The sequence below is a fragment of the Haliotis cracherodii genome, unplaced genomic scaffold (genome assembly GCF_022045235.1).
Source record: "Haliotis cracherodii isolate W230 unplaced genomic scaffold, xgHalCrac1.p SCAF_4, whole genome shotgun sequence".
Lineage (NCBI taxonomy): Eukaryota > Metazoa > Mollusca > Gastropoda > Lepetellida > Haliotidae > Haliotis > Haliotis cracherodii.
This window is the reverse complement of record NW_027266297.1, coordinates 16,762,000-16,783,348: the sequence shown is the minus strand read 5'-3', so window position 1 is coordinate 16,783,348 and position 21,349 is coordinate 16,762,000. Positions and strand designations below refer to the sequence as shown.

The window sequence follows — 21,349 nt, the reverse complement described above, 5'->3', positions numbered from 1 at the left end:
TAAAGATTCTCCCCCCCCCCCCCCCCCCCCCCCCCCCCCTCCCAACACTGTAGTTAATTTAGCTATATACATTTATAATGCTCATGTTGAAACTTATTATTCAATGTTTAACAGCCTGTCTGTATTATTATATAATGTACACAAAGGCCTGTGGCCTATACTACATGTATTAAATAAAACAATTGAAAAATTGCATTGAAAGCTGATCCATCACAGTGGGGTGGATATCTTGGTACTACATAGTGAGGGAAATCTACCCCAAAACATGACAAACAGTACACAAATACATCATTTGGTTTGGCACATAAGAGTGAGTGAGTGAGTGAGTTGGGTTTAACACCGCTTTTAACAATATTCCAGTCATATCGTGGCATGTCAGCTTAATGTGGGAGGAAACCCCGAAGTGATGCTGGTCTCAGACGTTTACCACTTCGGTGAAACCCACGAGCATGGGTAGGGTGCTGACAAACCTAGAAACATAATCGGGGCGAAGTGGGATTCGAACCGAAAATCATAGGTTTCTGGCGTGGCAAGGGACGCAATTCTGCGCAGTGAATCGCGGCGCCTTAGACTACTGGGCCAACCGTGCCCCCTGTTGAACCTTGAATAGTGCTGAAGGAGGACAGTTCATAGTAATCTCCTCCCTATATTTTTCTATGTACACAATCAGTTTGATAAATCCTTCATTTATGCAAACAATCATCCCCTAATTCTCTCTCTCTCTCTCTCTCTATATATATATATATATATTTAATAAAATAAGTAATTGTATGTATGCCTTATACACTGGCAATGACTGCTTCATGCAATGGCAATAACTGCCTCATGCACTGGCAATGACTCTTATGAACTGGCAATGCCTGCTTCATGCACTGGCAATGACTGCCTCATGAACTGGTAATATCTGCCTTATGCACTGGCAATAACTGCATTATGCACTGGCAATGACTGCCCCATGAACTGGCAATGACTGCCTCATGCACTGACAATGACTGCCACATGAACTGGCAATGACTGCCGCATGCACTGGCAATGACTGCTTCATGCACTGGCAATGACTGCCCCATGCACTGGCAATGACTGCCCCATGCACTGACAATGACTGCCTCATGAACTGGCAATGACTGCCTCATAAACTGGCAATAACTGCCGCATGCACTACAGACTGCCCACAGCTGATTGGACCATTTATTCTATTAGCTTGTTAACTATGGCTAGGGATATTGACAATGCTCTCTTTTTCATTAACAATCTCGTATGGGTTCTGTCCTCGGTACAGACAGTAGTGCTGGGTCATGAAGAGGATATCGAACAGGATTGAGAAGAATCCCAGGCCAAACTTGGTAGGGTCACCAAATATAGAGCCCCAATCATCTGAAAAAAGCAAGTTTGAAGTTGTTAGGTCCACATCATAATGGGCAGTTCTGTGTGTTATTACGTATGGATCAAGCCCATCCATCCAAATGTGTACAATATCTAAATGAAAGAAGAACAATCCTGGTGTCGGGTACATACCATTGTCTTGCCACACCCACTGTGTCTGGTACATACCATTGTCTTGCCACACCCACTTTGTCTGGTACCTACCATTGTCTTGCCACACCCACTTTGTCTGGTACATACCATTGTCTTGCCACACCCACTTTGTCTGGTACATACCATTGTCTTGCCACACCCACTTTGTCTGGTACATACCATTGTCATGCCACACCCACTGTGTCTGGTACCTACCATTGTCATGCCACACCCACTGTGTCTGGTACCTACCATTGTCATGCCACACCCACTGTGCCTGGTACCTACCATTGTCATGCCCCCACTCACTGTGTCTGGTACCTACCATTGTCTTGCCATGCCCACTGTGTCTGGTACCTACCATTGTCTCAGCCTACCACGGTGTCTGGTACCTACCATTGTCTTGCCACACCCACTTTGTCTGGTACCTACCATTGTCATGCCACACCCACTGTTTCTGGTACCTACCAATGTCATGCCCCCACCCACTGTATCTGGTACCTACCATTGTCTCAGCCTACCACGGTGTCTGGTACCTACCATTGTCTTGCCACACCCACTGTGTCTGGTACCTACCATTGTCTCAGCCTACCCACTGTGTCTGGAACTTACCATTGTTATAGGCGATGAGGAACATCTGCAGCAGACTGAGGGAACCACCAGTAAAATCCAGGATGACGTTTCCAATGCTCCAGCCGAGAGTCGACTTCCTTCTGTAGTTCATCCAGGCCTACCCAACAAAAAGTTGACATTGCAGATTTTCAAAAATGTTATCATCAATCTATCATCCAAATGAATGTTTCCACTTGTTCTCAATACAAATACTACATAATGTTTGTTACTACATTTACACTTTTGCAGAATTTGAACTTAAAAAAAACAAAAATATATGAGGTGAGGTGGAATTGGGATTAACTTCTCGTCCAAGATTATTGCATTTACATAGCTTCTTGCATGCCATGTTTGTGGCTGCTTGTACTAGTCCAGACAGATGCTGATTTATAGTGCTAGCTCACTGAGATACCATGCCCCTTAATGTTTCAGCCCCTTAATGCAGAGTACAAGACAGGGTAACAACAAGTACCATCTTTTAACGTCTTTTGGTATGAAGCGGCCTGGGATTGAACCCAGGGCCTTCCGCTCTCCGGGCACACACTCTTCCACTAGACCACGGAGGCAGTCCAAAAAAATATGAAGTGGACTTTAAATAACCATCACATCAGCATGAGCAACAATCGAAATACAATGCTTCAATGCTGTTGAAATACAATGCTTCAATGCTGTTGAAATACAATGCTTCAATGCTGTTGAAATACAATGCTTCAATGCTGTTGAAATACAATGCCTCACAATCAGCCAGGGCATACACTGTAAACATCTGATCATACCGCAATCACTGCTTTCAACATATGTATAAATGAAGGCTGTTTCAGCTGCTGTGTCTTACCTGTGGTATATATTTAATGAGAGTGACTCCCAGCTTGATATAGGAGAAATAGTACAGGTATTCCAGCCAGGTGATCTTTTTGCCCACTGCCACGAACAGAGCTATAAACGCGAACAGCCAGGTGCCAGCCAACAGCACAGTGCATACTTTAGAGACTTTCTGACCTCCTCTCTGAAAAATTGGCATACGTCAGTGTTTCCATTCTCCAGTAATTACCAGTGATAAAAAATTGCATAGGGGTTATTCATTGTTTACTTGAGTATAAAAAATTCCATTTGAACGAGGTACAACAAGAGAATCTGAAGATGTACTTAATGTAGTTGATCATAAAGAACCACATAACATGTTTTCGAGCCTCACCTCTTTTCAAGACCCTAAACAATACATGCTCATCCGCTTGGGTTGGGTAATAGAGCGTCAGGTACCCACGTAGGGTAGGGTAGTAGAGGGTCAGGTACCCAGGTAGGGTAGGGTTATAGAGCGTCAGGTACCCACGTAGGGTAGGGTTATAGAGCGTCAGGTACCCTGGTAGGGTAGGGTAATAGAGGGTCAGGTACCCAGGTAGGGTAGGGTAATAGAGCGTCAGGTACCCAGGTAGGGTTGGATAATAGAGCGTCAGGTACCCAGGTAGGGTTGGGTAATAGAGGGTCAGGTACCCAGGTAGGGTAGGGTAATAGAGCGTCAGGTACCCAGGTAGGGTTGGGTAATAGAGCGTCAGGTACCCACGTAGGGTAGGGTAATAGAGGGTCAGGTACCCAGGTAGGGTAGGGTAATAGGGTGTTGGGTATCCAGGTAGGGTAGGGTAATAGGGGGTCAGGTACCCAGGTAAGGTAGGGTAATAGGGGGTCAGGTACCCAGGTAGGGTAGGGTAATAGGGGGTCGGGTACCCAGGTAAGGTAAGGTAATAGGGGGTCAGGTACCCAGGTAGGGTAGGGTAATAGGGGGTCAGGTATCCAGGTAGGGTAGGGTAATAGGGGGGTTGGGTACCCAGGTGGGGTAGGGTAATAGGGGGTCGGGTACCCAGGTAGGGTAGGGTAATAGGGTGTTGGGTATCCAGGTAGGGTAGGGTAATAGGGTGTTGGGTACCCAGGTAGGGTGGGGTAATAGGGTGTTGGGTATCCAGGTAGGGTAGGGTAATAGGGTGTTGGGTACCCAGGTAGGGTGGGGTAATAGGGTGTTGGGTATCCAGGTAGGGTAGGGTAATAGGGTGTTGGGTACCCAGGTAGGGTAGGGTAATAGGGGGTCGGGTATCCAGGTAGGGTAGGGTAATAGGGTGTTGGGTACCCAGGTAGGGTAGGGTAATAGGGTGTTGGGTATCCAGGTAGGGTAGGATAATAGGATGTTGGGTACCCAGGTAGGGTAGGGTAATAGGGGGTCAGGTACCCAGGTAGGGTAGGGTAATAGGGGGTCAGGTACCCAGGTAGGGTAGGGTAATAGGGGGTCAGGTACCCAGGTAGGGTAGGGTAACAGGGGGTCAGGTACCCAGGTAGGGTAATAGGGGGTCGGGTATCCAGGTAGGGTAGGGTAATAGGGGGTCGGGTACCCAGGTAGGGTGGGGTAATAGGGGGTCGGGTAGGGTAATAGGGTGTTGGGTACCTGGTAGGTTAGGGTAATAGGGTGTTGGGTACCCAGGTAGGGTGGGGTAATAGGGGGTCGGGTACCCAGGTAGGGTAGGGTAATAGGGTGTTGGGTACCCAGGTAGGGTGGGGTAATAGGGTGTTGGGTACCCAGGTAGGGTAGGGTAATAGGGTGTTGGGTACCTGGTAGGGTAGGGTAATAGGGGTCGGGTACCCAGGTAGGGTGGGGTAATAGGGGGTCGGGTAGGGTAATAGGGGGTCAGGTACCCAGGTAGGGTAGGGTAATAGGGTGTTGGGTACCTGGTAGGGTAGGGTAATAGGGTGTTGGGTACCCAGGTAGGGTAGGGTAATAGGGTGTTGGGTATCCAGGTAGGGTAGGGTAATAGGGGGTCGGGTACCCAGGTAGGGTAGGGTAATAGGGGGTCGGGTATCCAGGTAGGGTTGGGTAAAAGGGGGTCGGGTATCCAGGTAGGGTAAGAGGGTCGGGTATCCAGGTAGGGTAGGGTAATAGAGCGTCAGGTATCCTGGTAGGGTTGGGTAATACAGGGTCAGGTAGGGTCGGGTAATAGGGGGTCAGGTACCCAGGTAGGGTTGGGTAATAGAGAGTCAGGTACCCAGGTAGGGTAGGATAATAGAGCGTCAGGTACCCTGGTAGGGTTGGGTAATACAGGGTCAGGTAGGGTCGGGTAATAGGGGGGTCAGGTACCCAGGTAGGGTAGGGTAATAGAGGGTCAGGTACCCAGGTAGGGTTGGGTAATAGAGGGTCAGGTACCCAGGTAAGGTAGGGTAATAGAGGGTCAGGTACCCAGGTAGGGTTGGGTAATAGAGGGTCAGGTACCCAGGTAGGGTAGGGTAATAGAGGGTCAGGTACCCAGGTAAGGTTGGGTAATACAGGGTCATGTAGGGTCAGGTAATAGGGGGTTGGGTATCCAGGTAGTAAGTATAGACTTGTCCCAGCCTGACTGCACCCATCCCACTCTTTACCTCGTATATGAAGCACTGTCCTATTGTGACCAGCGTGACAAATACAGCATGCAATGTAAAGATGACATCATTCAGCTGGACAGGGTTGATCCCGCGAGCATGTTCTTGAAAATACTGGGCCTGAAAATAACACAAGAAAGATTCTTCAAATGCCTATCAAAACCTCTTTCAATGTCATACCATGAGAGGTGTAGCAGTAATGTGGGTATCCTGTATCAATCTCATTAAAATCTGATCTAAGTTCTCGCTACCGCTGAACAAAGATCTGAGGAGATCCATTACGGGTCACGTCAGAACGATCTTTCATCATGCAACCTCGAAAACACTAACCCTGGGTATTCCAAACGACAGTTTATACAAGCTGCATGGTTGTTTCCGTCAAAATCATCGTCTACCTCTCGCTTTAGTTGGATAAACATTTTGAACAGAAGAGAATTTGCATTGCCCATGGGAAGTACCGCCATACAAATCAGTGATCTATTTGACATTCAAGAATGTTTTTTGTTCAAATTTTGAATTGAGAACTTCGTCAAAATCTTTTTTAAAGCCTAGTCTGGAATCCAAGTCGCCAGTCTGAATAAGTGCCATTAAGCTCGAGGAAGCTGCTCTTTGATTAGCTAAGTTCTCGAAAGGTCGTTTTGACATGACCTGTAATGGGATGTCTTGAGATCTTTGTTTAGTGGTAGTGAGAACTAAGATATGATTTTAAAGAGATTATATACTACATAAATGGTACAATCTAATACATAACACAAAGACCTCCTTCCCATGTTGTGTATGGGGTTGTTTAGATCCCTTATTATTTAAAACATCATTTGTCAAGCATGTTGAACTTTCACCTCAATGTGGCTTCTTCTATGGAGGTGAGGTGAAATTGGGTTTTACGTCACATTCAAGGTTATGTGCATGCATGTGTGTGTATATTATGTATGTGTGTGGCTGCTTGTGCTAGTCCTATCTAATGCTGGTTTTATAGTACTAGCTCAACGAAATACCACTTCCACTGTTTAACATGGATACCCCTCTCACACACACAAAACATAGCATATTGACTCCAAGCTGACCAGTCCCTGCTTCAACCCCATAATGCCGAGCCCCATGCAGGCAGGGTAACAACAAGTACCATCTTTTAACGTCTTTGGTATGTTGCGGCCCTGGAATCAAACCACCAACAATCCGCTCTCCATGCAGGCTCTCTATGGATTGTACCGCAGAGGCAGCATTGTCCATGGATGATATCAAATTCACAACTATGGTGAAAAGTAAAACAGGTAAGGTAAGAGAAGGCAAACTACATAACCCTATGCATTGTACATGACTTTATGCATAGAGAGACTTTATGTGTAGAGAGATAAGCTTCACACAAAAGGCAGGTGTGCTACAAGTTGTAGTGGACTCACCTTTACTAGAGGAATCCAGAACATGCCTACATTGAAGAAGCCATATGCCAAGAAGCCAGTGATGTTGTAGCAAAGGAAATCAAAGTTTAGACCAACCACACTGCAACAAAAGACAAAAAAAGATTTAATTGGGAATATTGATGCTCATAAAAATCCTATCTTGAACAATATGATACAATATTGGCTTCTCAATTCTTGATATGAGCTTGAAAAGTGATTTGATTTCTATATATGGAAACTGAATGTAAACATGGTAAATGACAAGTTCCAAATGGAAATAATAAGGCCAGACTGTCATTCTCTTGTGGATATCATACACCATGTCACTGCCGAGCATCTACACCCAAAAAGGAGCCTCCTAGGAAAGAAGATCTGTGTTTTGTGTGGGGTTTCTTTTGTTAAAATCAAAACTTCTGAATCCAAGAGGTCAAGAAATGAAGTCGACGTTTGAATGGCTCAAGAACCAACATGTCCCTTTTATACAGAGGGTGGTAAAAGTTTTCTCATGGTTCACCCAATGTGACGTCCTACGGAGGGTTGTCAGATTGTATTTATGGAAGCAAAATCAATACTATAATCAAGCTTAAGATATTGTTACTGATTATGATCATATACAAACCAATGGGTAACTGACTTGAGGCCAACAAATTCCTTGAAAAGTATATTTTATATTTCTAGAGTTCACAAATCAACCAATCAGATTTATCTGTTTTCAAAAGTGCTTATCTGATTAGGTTTTTATGAATCAAATATTTGATCAAAATCCAAAATAGATTTTGTCTCATTTGTTATTACTGTGCACAAATGTTTACAAAATTAACACCTATGTGATGGAATGAACCCTTCCAAGTGTCATGTTAAAACACAGGATCACAACTCACCTCTTCCTCTTATAATTAGAGTAGACTTGTGGGTAAAAAGACACCGACCAAGCTACAAAATATATCCAGCCAATCACAGCATTGATAACAGACAGTGCTGAACTATGGATGATGTCAACTCGCACAAACTGATCACTGAGGCTGCGAAGAGAACATCAAAGGAATTTGTAAAAGTTTGATAAAATATCGTTCATCATGATAATGATGAAGGTTCTAAATCAGTGAAAATATTCTATATATCTGAGAAACCTAGTTTGAAATATGATATTGAATATATTAAACAACTAAATATTCCATATTCACCATATTAGCACCCCGATCCAATAAGCGCTCACATAAACAACTTCTATACTTATCTATAAGTAATCTTCACAAGCGCCTGTACTAAGCTAAAACATTTGAATGACAATCAATACTTTTACAGAAAAAACAGGAGTTTAGAAGGGGTATATATTTGCCATGTTACTTTTATCAAAATCAGATAGTTTCATCAAGGTTGTTCTTTACAGCGTGATCTCAATCAAATTTAACTTGTATGAGTTTTATAAGCACCCATCCCACCCCAAACCCTTGTCAATTTTGTAATCACCCAGGGCTCTTATTATGGCAAGTATCGTATGTCTTAACAAAGTATTACCAGTATGGAATTAATGAATTATTAGATTTTCATCTTCATTTGTTAAAAAAGAGAGTCAAAAGGTTTCATATTTTTATTTAACAAACTTTTCAAGGCACATTGTTGACGAATGTCATTCACATAAACACATGGCCATTTCATCACATAAGGGCCACACTCAGCAATATTCCAGCTATAGGATGGCCGCCCCAAATAATTAATACTGGCGCAGACAAACAAGTGACTGATAGTGTGAGCAACGATCCACGCTGTTGAGGTATGATGAAAAGTAATAAACCAAGCCACTGAGCCGCCTCTTACAACTAGCATAGGTTGCAGGGATGATCGTAACCCCAATCCCCACGGGGGCTCAAATAAAATAAAGTGAGTGAGTGAGTATGTTTTTACGTCCCTTTTAGCAATATTCAAGCAATATCATGGCGGGGGACACCAGAAATGGGCTTCACACATTGTACCCATGTCGGGAATCGAACCCGGGTCTTCAACGTGACGAACGAACACTTTAACCACTAGGCTCCCCGACCGCCCCTCAAATAAAATAAAGAAGGTAACAGATAGCAAAGTACTTATCTCAATAGGTCCCTAGGGACAATAACATTATGTGAGGCAGGGTGTTTGGTAGTGTGAGAGACAGGGATGAAATTCTAATATATTCGTCAATAATTAATGTAACCTACTCCTCCAGTTCCTCTGCTGATGAGTTGACTCCCAGGTTCAGGTGACCAGGGCTGACACCCGTTACATTGACAGTCACCTTAGTGACATCTGTGGTCAAGTGCACAGGTGGTATTGGATGAATCAGCAGTGTCTTCTCGGTATCTTCTATGGCACCATCGCCAATCTGATAGGTGAAAGAAACCACAGCAGTCTCATTTAGCTGTTTGCTGAAACAATAGCATCACATATTAAATACATATTAGCCACACAAAACATGCGAAACAATATACAGATTGAGACTTCTAAAGGTTATGGGGGGATGGGTGGCCCAGTCTTCTGAGGTGCCCCAATTTGCTGTGCAGAGTTATGTCCCTTGGGCATGCCAGAAACCTACTGGTATTATTGAATCCTGCTTTGCCCTGATTATGTTTCTTGTGGGTTTCACCAAAATGGTAAACGTCTGAGGTCGACATCACTTTCCTCCCACATTAAGCTGAGACGCTGTGATATAACGGGAATACTGTTCAAAGCAGCGTTAACCCAACTCACTTCTTCTAAAGGTTATTCTGTATACCGTAAAACCTTTCACCCACATATACTATCTGTATTATTAAAATTCCGGTTTAACAACTAACTAGTCAGTAGTAATGACATAGAGAGGTACATAGACTAACAAGGTTCAATCGTCCATGGTAGGGCTGGGACTCGTAACTCAGTAACTTGAGTCGGGTGGGTCCTGAGTACGTTTTGGTTTGGTTTGTTTGCTGCACTCAGCAATATTCCACTACGGTATATGATGGCGGTCTGTAAATTATAGAGTCTGGACCAGACAAGCAAGTGATTGACATGATGAGCAACGCGCCATGCAATTGGGTTATGATGACATGCATCAACCAAGTCAGTGAGCCTGACCACCCCATCCCGTTAGTCACGTCTTAAGGCAAGTAGGGTTGCTGAAGACCTATTCTACGCCGGATCTTCACAGGTCTCCTGAGTAGGTACCCATACAATTACCCGGACCCGCGGTCAGTCATGTGATATATTGTTTAATGACATTAACAACAAAACTCCATAGTCACACTACAAGTCGCTAATGTTACCATATCTTTCTGACTATGCAAGCATTCGTTCTGACTTTTATATGTTCCAGTAAGGATAAAGTGTCCATCAACTTCAGTGTATGCATGATCAGATTGTTTTGTACTAGTATATAAATAGTTTTTGTGAGTTCTGTGGTAAATCAATTCCTATTCGGACATTTTTTAACCAACTCTTGAGACCCATAGCGGTGCCCGGTCAGGGTATTGAGTACCTGGGTAGTAAATTTGGACTCATCCCAGCCCAAGTCCATGGTCTTTTTTCTGAATTTATTTGATAAAAATGTGTTTTTCATGATCATGCACTAGTGTTGGAAATGATCATTTTCAAGTATTTACGACAATGATGTTGATATGACGTCACATTGCTATGGGCCAGTTTGCAACAATGAAAACAATGGACCAACTGGCGTAAAATAACAAATCAGCATGAACAAAAGATGATTCATAAATTGGGGGGGAATTACTGGAAATACTGGCTCCGATATTCTTACCCCAAATGGTCATATCAGATTATGACTGGTAAAATGCACACTTAATCAATCATAATTGTTTCAAAATGATAAAGAGAAGTCAGATGTAAATGCATAACTCACTCGAGCTTGAGATCAATTTGAGACGTCCCCTGTGTTTCCACAGACAGGGATGAGGATGAAAATGTCAACTTCGATGCCCCTCCAAACGCTGAAAAACATAAATTCAAAATAAAGGTATCATACAAAGAGAAATGGTGTCAAATACTTACTTCCCAGTCATTCAGTGTACTATTCATCAATCCTGTGGGTCTAAAATGAATATGTGAATTAAAAAAATATATTTGTGGGTCTCAATATCTAACATTGATAAACATGATAAAGCCAGGGTTCCACATGGTCAAGGCCTACACAACTTGTGCCTGTATTACCACTCTAATTTGCTTTGTCCCTGAAAGATCAGATGGACTGATTTCACAATGTCAAGGATAGACTTAAACATGAAATATTCTTGTTAAATCTGATAACTCAAGTAATATATATGTTGTTGCTCTATTACAAAATAGATTTAGATGAGATCAGATAACACCACAAACAAAAGTAGAAAAGTTCACGATGATAGATGTAAAACATCCTTCTCCTTTGATTTGCTGACCAAGCAAATTATTTTTGAGTTTTGCTACCATAAACAAAAATAAATTCATGGATGAAATTCAGATAATACAAGTTATACAATTTACAATAAAGCAAATTAACTCGACTGAAAGAGCGACCGTAAAAAAAAACAAATATGGGTTGCATTCAATTTAAAATTCAACTTAAAAGCCCACTGCCATGTGAAAGGAAAGTTACAATATGTTGTTACAAATTATGATAAACTGTGTACAAGAGATTTGTGTTTTTTATGTGGATCTGAGCCGAGCCGATAAATGCACATCTTACATACATGTAGGCAGAGCTAGGTATACCAAAATAAATCAAAATGACCCATCAGATATTAAGTTTGACTACCGCTTCAGATTATTATATGAAGACATATGCCTCAATTACTTCCTCAAAATCCACCGTTCACAAGTAAAATAGTTCCTGAAACATTTATTTTTAGAGTCATATGAAGGGCAAAATGCTATAACCTTACAATTAGTGAGTTTAATAAGTGGCGAAGGTATTTTAAAGTTGTACCATCTTGTAAATCATTGTGTCGACAATTAGCCAGCTCTTAGAAAATGTATTTCAAGTATGGAGGTATTTGGGACCTTTCCTGCAAACAATGGACAAGCCATTCAAACAATTCTCTGTCATGTTTTATTCATAAATTAGCAAATGATCAGTCAAGCGCTAACTGACATTTTGGCTAAAAAGGGTAGAATTATCATTAAACCTCCCACATGTTATCAGAAATGAGCGGGCCACTTGATAATCATGATAATGCCCTCATATTGCTTGTCGACGGGCCATTATCACGCCCCTGATGTCATAGGATAGGGATAGGTGACGTCACGTTCAATAGTGACGTCATCAACAGTAATACTATTTTTTAGGGCATTATCATTTGCAGAAGCCCTCTGTCTTTTCAACTGCCCTCCTTTGTCGGGCAGGTAAGGGAAGATCTCAGGATTCTGCAAATGATAATGCCCTGAAAAATAGCTTTACCCTTATAGTATCCCCCATGTCATGGGTATTTGGACGCTTAAGAAACATTCATATTTATTTCTCTAATCACATGAACACCTTAAAACATCTCATTCACTTATAAAAGACAATTTTCTCTTAAAAACTAGCCACCATCTGACTATTTACAACGTCTGTGTGATGCTACACCCCTCTTTATCATGTTTATAGCACGAGTAATCACAATAAATATGATATGATGTCCGAAACCTTTGATCCGACGATACATAAAAATGCCTAGTCCTGTGTCATGGACTGTGAAAAAAATTACAATTATTCTAAGAAGTGTTTTCATAGACTAAGTGTTAGGTGCATAAACAATGTGTAAAAAGATTCAAAAGCCTTTCAGAACTAATCTTAAGTATTACTGGATTTTCAATTTGCTTCAAATATTATCACAATTCATCTGCTTCACTTGCTGAAGTTAACAGTAACACTTATGCTATTGTTCTATAAAGCTTTGTGAAACAGCTGTGCTAGAAGTTAATACATAATTTCTGCTACAATGTATGATTAATGCATAAATAATAAACACTTGACACATATGATAGACTTGTTCAGTCAGTCTAAACTAGTTTGATATTTTCAGTGGTGGTTCTGCTGTTATGATTCAGGAAGAAAGTTTGTTTCCATGGCAACTGAATTCCCACATACAAGGAGAGAATATCACACAAGCACATTAATTACCACATTTGGTATTTAACCAGTTACCCACATCAGAGGACAAAGAGATTGATGGAATACCATCTTGGGCCTAATTGTACGAATGTCTTTTTCTCAATTTTACAGCCTAGCCAATTCTGTAACCATTGTAACAGGGACAAGATGATCAACACAAAACTGAACACCATTCAGGATGGGAGGAGGATGTAGTAAGCATAGTTCATGACAGTTTTCAAGTTTTTTAGATCAGTACAATGGTAAACAAATGTGTTCACTCATCCTTGTCTCATGCAGGTTTAAACTAAAACCCCACCCTGACTATAAATAGCCCACAAGGTGGCGGTGTTTCAGTTTCGAACAGTGACTGACAATGTAAACACAACCGAGTGTCAAGAGAAGCTTTGTGAAAACCGTATGGAAACAAGATCACCAGACTGTCAAACTACATATCAAGTTGAATGAAAACCTTGGATACCACAAATAGATCCATATCTAGTTATATGTCAAAAACATTTTCTGTAGTTTTATCATAAAAAATTTGAATCGGTCATGCTTGAGCGTCTTGCAAGTGTTTGATGGATACTAATTACCATTAAAACTTGCGTCCTTGAGGTTAAATGGCCCATGTGGGGGGTCGTTACATGTCGTCACCCTTTCTGCCTTTAACCAATGGAATGTGTGTGATATCATGACCTGTCAGATCACGCCAACTCAGAGTAATAGTTCCTAAAGCAAATGCCCCTTTAACTCTCGTACTCCAACACCAGAGTGGACTGACTGTATTTAGAAAGAGCATGACTACCATGTACAGAACAAAGATTCAGGGTACTAAAACAAAAGGGTAACCATGGTAACCCAAAATTATCGGCTACAAATTGATTTATCATTTGAGACTGGCTACCCTGCTTATTCAAGCCCATTCCAGATAATAGTCTTCCTGAGTCTGACTGGAGATACAAGTTATTGTTCAAACGTCTGATAACTATCACTCATATCATCTCCATATCGCTGTGCTATAACTGACACTGACACAGCAAATCTGTTATCATGTGCACGGAGTGAATTAGGTTAATGAATAGTATTACAACTCAAGCATGGCATGTCAGATTATCATGAGAGGAAGCAGAGTCATTGAATACACATCTTCCCGGAAAAGAGTGTTAACTGACTATAAAAGTCCAGTTTCCACCCTTGCCGAACTAGGTTGGTATTATGGAGTTAGATTTTGCCATGACTAATGGGTCTATGCATGGTCCATTCATAATCACCCAACGAAATCGAAATCCGGTTCGTAAACTGTCATGCAGATATTAGGTCGACTGCAGGATTTGCAAAGCATGTGCACCACATGTCAACAGATATTTTCCTAATCTTTTCATGTTTTTAATCAAGGTGCTCACGTGATTTGATGCACTTCGCGACGTATCACAATATAGACCTTGATTATCGATCAGATCGTCTTGACTAGGCGCCGCCATTTTGTTGGAAGCAAATGCAAATGATAGGAGAGGTGGAATCTGATTTGTCCATAAGAGAGGCATAGAAGGGACATAACTTGTAATAGCCACTGGTGGAATTCCAGCCAGGTTCGGCAAGGGTGGAAACTGGACCTTAAAAGTCAGTTAACTCCCTTGCCTCGGTAAGATGTTGAATACATTGCTGAAGCGAAAGTTTGGTGCCGACAAACCAAGGATCACCACTGGGATTTGAACCAACATCTAGAAGACCTTCGCACAACATGCTTATGCTGAAGGGATCTTTGTCGTATGAAGTTGTACATAAATCTACACCAGGTACATGCATGTCATCGATCCCAATTGCTTGGATCGATGCTCATAATATTAATCACTGGATTGTCTGGTCCAGACTCGATTATTTACAGACTGCCGTCATATAGCTGGAATAATGCTGAGTGCCGCATTAAACAGCAAACAAACCAAACCAAACCAAACCATATGGTACCAAACCAGTGTTGATATCTCTTTTGTCCCTGTTTGTAGACAAAATGGCAGAAAGACTGATGGCATGCCTTAAGCAGGACAAACAAGGAAGTTATCTGTCGAAAATCTGTATTCAGGAACTCTTTGTACATAGTTGCTTTGATTGTTTTTACTGTCAGTGTCATAAATTTGAAAAAAGATCTATTGTAGTTTGAGATAAATCATCATAAATATTATCAATTGCGAGGTCGCCTTCTTTCTCAGAGAGATAATTCTCACAGACAACACAGAGTTTGTTTAATGCTAAACCAGTTTCAGAACCAGGTTTGGACTTGACCATTGTTAGCACTACATGGTAGGGTAAATTTCGATATACTGAGTTCTATCTCAAGATTTCTGTATATAATAATAGACCTGGAGCAGATTTATGTACTACTACATACCACAAAGACCCATACAGCCATACTTATTCTTCAAATATGTGGCACCCTGGACCATTCCACCACCAATGCATCACGAAACATAAACCACATATTGAAAATCGTCCATGACAACATTTGCAATGTCATCGAGGTGCTTGCTCCATCGCAGTGGCTGGCCATTGCCTTTGTTATAGTACTGTTATCAGCTAAGTAAGCTATCTAATCTACCCTCATCTTTGTCTGAGACACAATCACATGCTCTGCATGCATTGGCAGTAGATACTGGTGTATATGTACATGTGTTTCTTGATTAACGCCCCACTCTGAAATATACCAGCTATATGACAACACTCTGTAAATAATCATGTCTGACAATCCAGTGATGGACATCATGAGCATCGATCCACGTAAATCCGAAACAATGACATGCAATCAACCATGTCACCTAGCCTGACCTCCCGATCCATTTAGTCATCTCTCATAACAAGCATGGGTTGCTGGGGTCCTATATTACCCAGAATCCCCATGGGTTAAGTTCGTTGGTTTGTTGTTTAACGCTGCACTCAGCAATATTCCAGCTATATGACGGCAGTCTGTAAATAATCAAGTCTGGACCAGACAATCCAGTGATTAATATCATGAGCATCAATCCACGCAATTGGGATTGATGACAATCATCAACCAAGTCAGCGAGCCTGACTAGCCGATCCCGTTAGTCGCTCCTTACGACAAGCATAGTCGCCTTTTACAGCAAGAATGGGTTGCTGAAGACCTATTCTACCCCGGATCATCACAGGCCCCATGGGTTAGGTATATACATGTTATAGGTGATACTTCTTCCAATCAGATAAGTTGGTATTTTGGCTTACTGTTCAATTTTATTGAAACTGATATAACTAACGGGCTGACCGTGTGATATTCTTGGGAGCCCCTAGCCCCTGTGAAAAGATGACTTGTAAAATATTCATTCATTTACTGGGTTTGGAACTTTCGAAAAATAACATGTTATGTGTAAAAAAAATTCTTTTGGATCCAACATTGACGTTGCTGACATTCAGAGAACTTCTTTTGCGTATCATGGAATGCTGACTGTCACAAACAGTAAGTCCCAGGACCTCTTCCCTCTCAGAATATTTAAATGGTTGATCCCCAACACAAGTAACCATGGTAACAAATGAGTGAGTAAGATAGTTTGGTTTTGTGCCACAACATACCATGGCTATCATAGAGGGGAAACACAAAGATTGGGCTTCACCCACTGAACCCATTTGAGGAATCAAACCCTTGTATTTGGTGTGATAAGCACCTTTACCATTGGGTTACCCCAAGCAAGAGTACCTGAGCATACATTAATTAGATACTTGCTGCATCATACTAAGGACAATAAAAGATGGTACTTGTTGTTACTCTGTCTTTGCTCAGCATTAAGGGGCTAAAACAAAGACTGGTCGGCTCAAGAGTCAGTAAACTGTGTCTGAGTGGGGTATTCATGTTAAACTGGAGCATGATATCTCAGTGGGCTGGTACAATAAAATCATCATAAGTCTGGACTAGTACAAGCAGCCACATACACATAAGCATGCACGCCGCTATGGAAGTGCAATAATCTTGGACGCGACATGAAACTTCATTTCACATCACCTCAAAACAATATTTGCAAGTCTCTTCCAATTTATTTTTCCAGTTAACAGTGAAATACAAGCCTAACCTACAAAGTCATCAAATAAGTTACTATTAGGTTTATATATTAACATGAATATGAACAATGAAAATTCTCATTCCGATTTGTGAATATTTAATGACATTTGCTGCAGACTGGGGTCAAACATCTGTCTCTGAAAGGTTTAGATAAACCCAAAGGCTGATTGTCCTCACTCAGTCATGCAACATATTGAAATAGGCTTAGGGATCCTGAGCAAGCGCAATGAGATGACATCTGCAAAATTCGTGGAAATGAAGTAAACCTATTCGCTTTGCATTCAAGTATTGAAAACGGAAATCAATTAACATCTACATGATCTAGCCTAAAAACAAACGACTTTATCACAATCTGATTGACTTCTTATTATAAGCTTACCTAGATCATGCTAATTTAGAAACGCATACTTCCCCAAATCATATTGTCACAAAATTAGCAGCTCTCTGGCACAGGGAAGACCTTCTGGTATTATTGAACATTATTCAAGGAAGCAAGCATCTTCACAGTGTTTACCAGTCCCCCTTCCTCCTTCATGCTTGTTCCTTCATCATGTTGGTTTGTTTGTTTGTTTGTTTGTTTGTTGTTTAATGCCGCACTCAGCAATATTCCAGCTATATGACAGCGGTCTGTAAATAATTGAGTCTGGACCAGACAATCCAGTGATTGATATTATGAGCATCAATCCACACAATTGGGATCGATGACATGTATCAACCAAGTCAGCGAGCCTGACCACCGGATCCCGTTAGTCGTCTTTTACGGCAAGCATGGGTTGCTGAAGACCTATTCTACCCCGGAATCTTCACGGGTCTCCTTCATCATGTTCATAACAACCAAATTTCCTTCTACCCTGTTCCGGGATTTTACAAAAAGAGGGGTCCAGGGGACCCCCAATAATTAATTTCTAGAGTCCTTACTGGAACATGAGGATCCTGTAAAGTAATGTAATGATATAGTGTACTGTACTGACAAAAATCATAATTAATTTACATACAGGACCTTTATATTTCTTGTCAACAATTGGGTACAATGAATATTATTGTGCATCTTTCAGAATACAATATATTTCTTTTCTGCATCCATTTTATACATGTGTGTAAGGACTCACATTTCTGCATCATGTAAAACCCTGTGGTTCTCCAGACACTCTTTATACTGCAAATGCTGAAACTTTTGTGGGATTTACCGGTGTCAGGAAAAGTTCAATATCAACAAATCATGAAGTTAAATATAAATCTATAAAAACCACAAGGGACTTCCTTAGAGGAACTGTCAACCATGAACAGGAAGTATAATAGTGCCAAGGCACTGTTGATAACTAATACATTCTTCGCAGGCTGAGAGTATACATGGGGGAATCTGAGCCAAATAAGCCAGTGATTAATTTAATGAGCAATGTCCTATCATTGGGTATGATAATAGGCAATCAACCAAGCCCAAAGTCTGACCTACCTACCTAATGGTCAACTCTGACAACAAGCAAAAGGACTTGGGTGGGGGGGACAATAAAAATATATTCCAACAGGACTGAGCTGATAACAGTACAGAATCACAGCCTGCATAGTTACAATGCAACTCTCTCCCAATAAATGCTTTTTTTATTATTGGCTGCACTCCGCAATATTCTGGCTAATAATCGAGTATGGATCAGAAAATGCAGTGATTGACATCATGAGTATCCACGCAATTGGAATATGATGACATGCATCAACCAAGTCAGCGAGCTTGACCCCCTGATCCCATTAGTCGCCTCTTACGACAATCATGGATTGCTAAAGACCTGATCTTCACAGGTCACAATACGATATGTGTCACAATACTTAATTCAGGGCAATTTTGTATGAATTTTTGTGTTTCATAGGGCATAAACACTTTTTCTTAAAAAGGCTTGAAATTACCTGTAGTCTCTTACTTGAAACACTGTTGAAAATAGTCAGTACTTTGTTTTCCAGATCAACTGAATTGTCAACACCAGTTAGCATGGTTAGACTAGACCAGAATTTACGTCCAAAAACTTGTACATTGAACAATGTACATACAACATAAATTAATAATCACTGATAATTATAAAATTGTTTTTTTAAATGTCGGTAGGACCCACTTTGCCAACGAAGTCATCCCATTGCTTCCATAGGTGAAACATTACGGGATCAATATATGAATTGATATGGGATTAAAATATGAATCGATACATATAAGTGTGTATTGTATCATCCGAGAATGTTATCAATGAACCAATGTATTGGTGGATTTTCACACCCCTCTTGCATGGTAAATTTTTTAGTGTTTTAATTCACTCATATACATATACTGTCAACCAGTTGATGCAGAATGTTTGGTTCATGACAGTGTTCAGCTACACTCTCAAAGTCAGAGAAATGGGGTGAAAGTTTATTAAATCATCATGATAATATCGATCTGTTGATCTGTTGTCGGCAACAGCTGGTGGTGGTTTGAGGCAAAGTATCATCATACCTCAGGGTTAGGAAGTTTCACTTGCTTGCTTTCAATTGTCAGTTCATCAATGTTAGAGGTATCCCGATGGCTATTAGACTTTCAGGATTTCTAGGGTGCATCCTTCCATGCTATCACTATTCAGGCTAGGAAACGTTTTCAGGTACATTTCTGCCTCTCTACATCCTTGGTCTCCGGTACTGAACAAGGTAGTATCATTCCACAGTGAACACAATCTCATAAAAATCAGATATTAGTAATCACTACCGCAAAACAAAGATCTGAGCACATCCCCATGCACGTTCACTTTAGAGTGACCATTCATGAACTTTGACCAATAAAATCACTAACAAGAAGACAACATTAGCCAATCAGGAAGCAGCTTTCTCAACCTTTATGACACCAGTTTCAAACTGGTGACTTCCATTTCAGACTATACTTTGAAAAATATTGAATCAAAATTAGAAAACTGAACCAAAGAAAACTCTGGAATTCTAGAATGTGGAGATTGTATGGCAGTACTTCCTACTAGTTCCTAGGGCTATGGAAAGTCTCTTCCGTTTGAAATGTTTATCCCGCTGAAGCCAGATATTATATAGATGAAGATTTTGACGGAATCAGTCGTACAGACCGGTAACTGTCATTCAGAATACATTGTGTTACGCATAATAAGGTCACATGATTAGAAAACACATTCTCACTATCACTTCCATGATCTGGTAAATGATGCTCTCATTGGTCGGATGAAACCTTTGTTCCGACGTGACCCGTAATGGGATGTCCTCAGATATTTGTTTAGCGAGAACTTAGATCTGATTTCAATGACATTGCAGTGAACCCCATGCATTCCCAACCACCATGGCTATCTTATGTTAGCCCTTTGTAGGGAGTTTGCTGGATACAAATGTCATTAGGATATCTTCATGATTTTATTAACTTCAGATAGGACATTTCTTCTACATCTCTTGCAAATCTGAAAAAATATTGACAGGACATTTTCGATCACAATCAGTTAATGTCCTAGAAAATGAACCGATCTGAAACCCTAGTTGCCTTTGAGTGAGAAGTGTTTACATAAGACAGCAAGACACCAGAAATGAGTTTCACATATCGTATACGTGGGCATATGGAACCTAGATCTTAGGCATGTCCCTTAACCAGTTAACAACCACCAGGCTACCCAACTGCCCCAAGTAGAACTTGGCATGATGATGATTAAATAGTTCCACTGAAACATATGCCATCCATGACATACACAAATTTAACAACTGCTGGTTACTTCCACAAGGATAAAAACCTTGCTTAGTCATATAGTTTCATCACCAGAAACATTTACCATGTTTACTATCCCTGATCAATAACAATCACCCTAGTCTTGAATTTCCTGTTAAGTGGAAAGTTTGTATTCTGTTTTCATGGTTTGTGGCAAGTAATTGCAAAACAACTAGTGGTGTCAATTACAAATATATTTGCATTGTGTACTATTAATGTGTATTTTGAAGTATGAATATGTTAGTTTGTTTACAATAGCATTAATTATTAAATGCGGGGGGGGAAATGGTAAACTAACTACTTAATCAATACATTCAAAGTGAAAAACTTCCTAATAATTCTGATGTGAAATTGAGTACTTACACAAAATACCAAGAAGCACTGTCCACACTAATAACCTACTGCCCGACATGATGACTCCGCCTCATTCAGGTTGTCGACTATGTGATCCTGTAGATGTTTTAGTTATCATGTCATGTGTTGGAGCCGTGCTCATCTCTAGCCAGTCATGTGCAAAAAGTCACATGATTTGTATATTTTGATGTCTTCAGGTGGCGCTG

General features: G+C 41.0%; 1 protein-coding gene across 1 annotated transcript; it reads right to left on the bottom strand.

The window, feature by feature from the left end:
• Nucleotides 1-41: 41 nt before the first annotated feature.
• On the bottom strand, nt 42-21,341 carry LOC139479100 (cystinosin-like). Its single transcript, XM_071261862.1, is given in 10 exon segments — nt 42-1,206; nt 1,208-1,374; nt 2,128-2,245; nt 2,963-3,133; nt 5,524-5,643; nt 6,924-7,023; nt 7,805-7,945; nt 9,119-9,325; nt 10,792-10,879; nt 21,153-21,341. Coding segments are annotated over 10 exon segments (1,179 nt in total). The 5' UTR covers nt 21,202-21,341; the 3' UTR covers nt 42-1,188.
• Nucleotides 21,342-21,349: the final 8 nt, after the last annotated feature.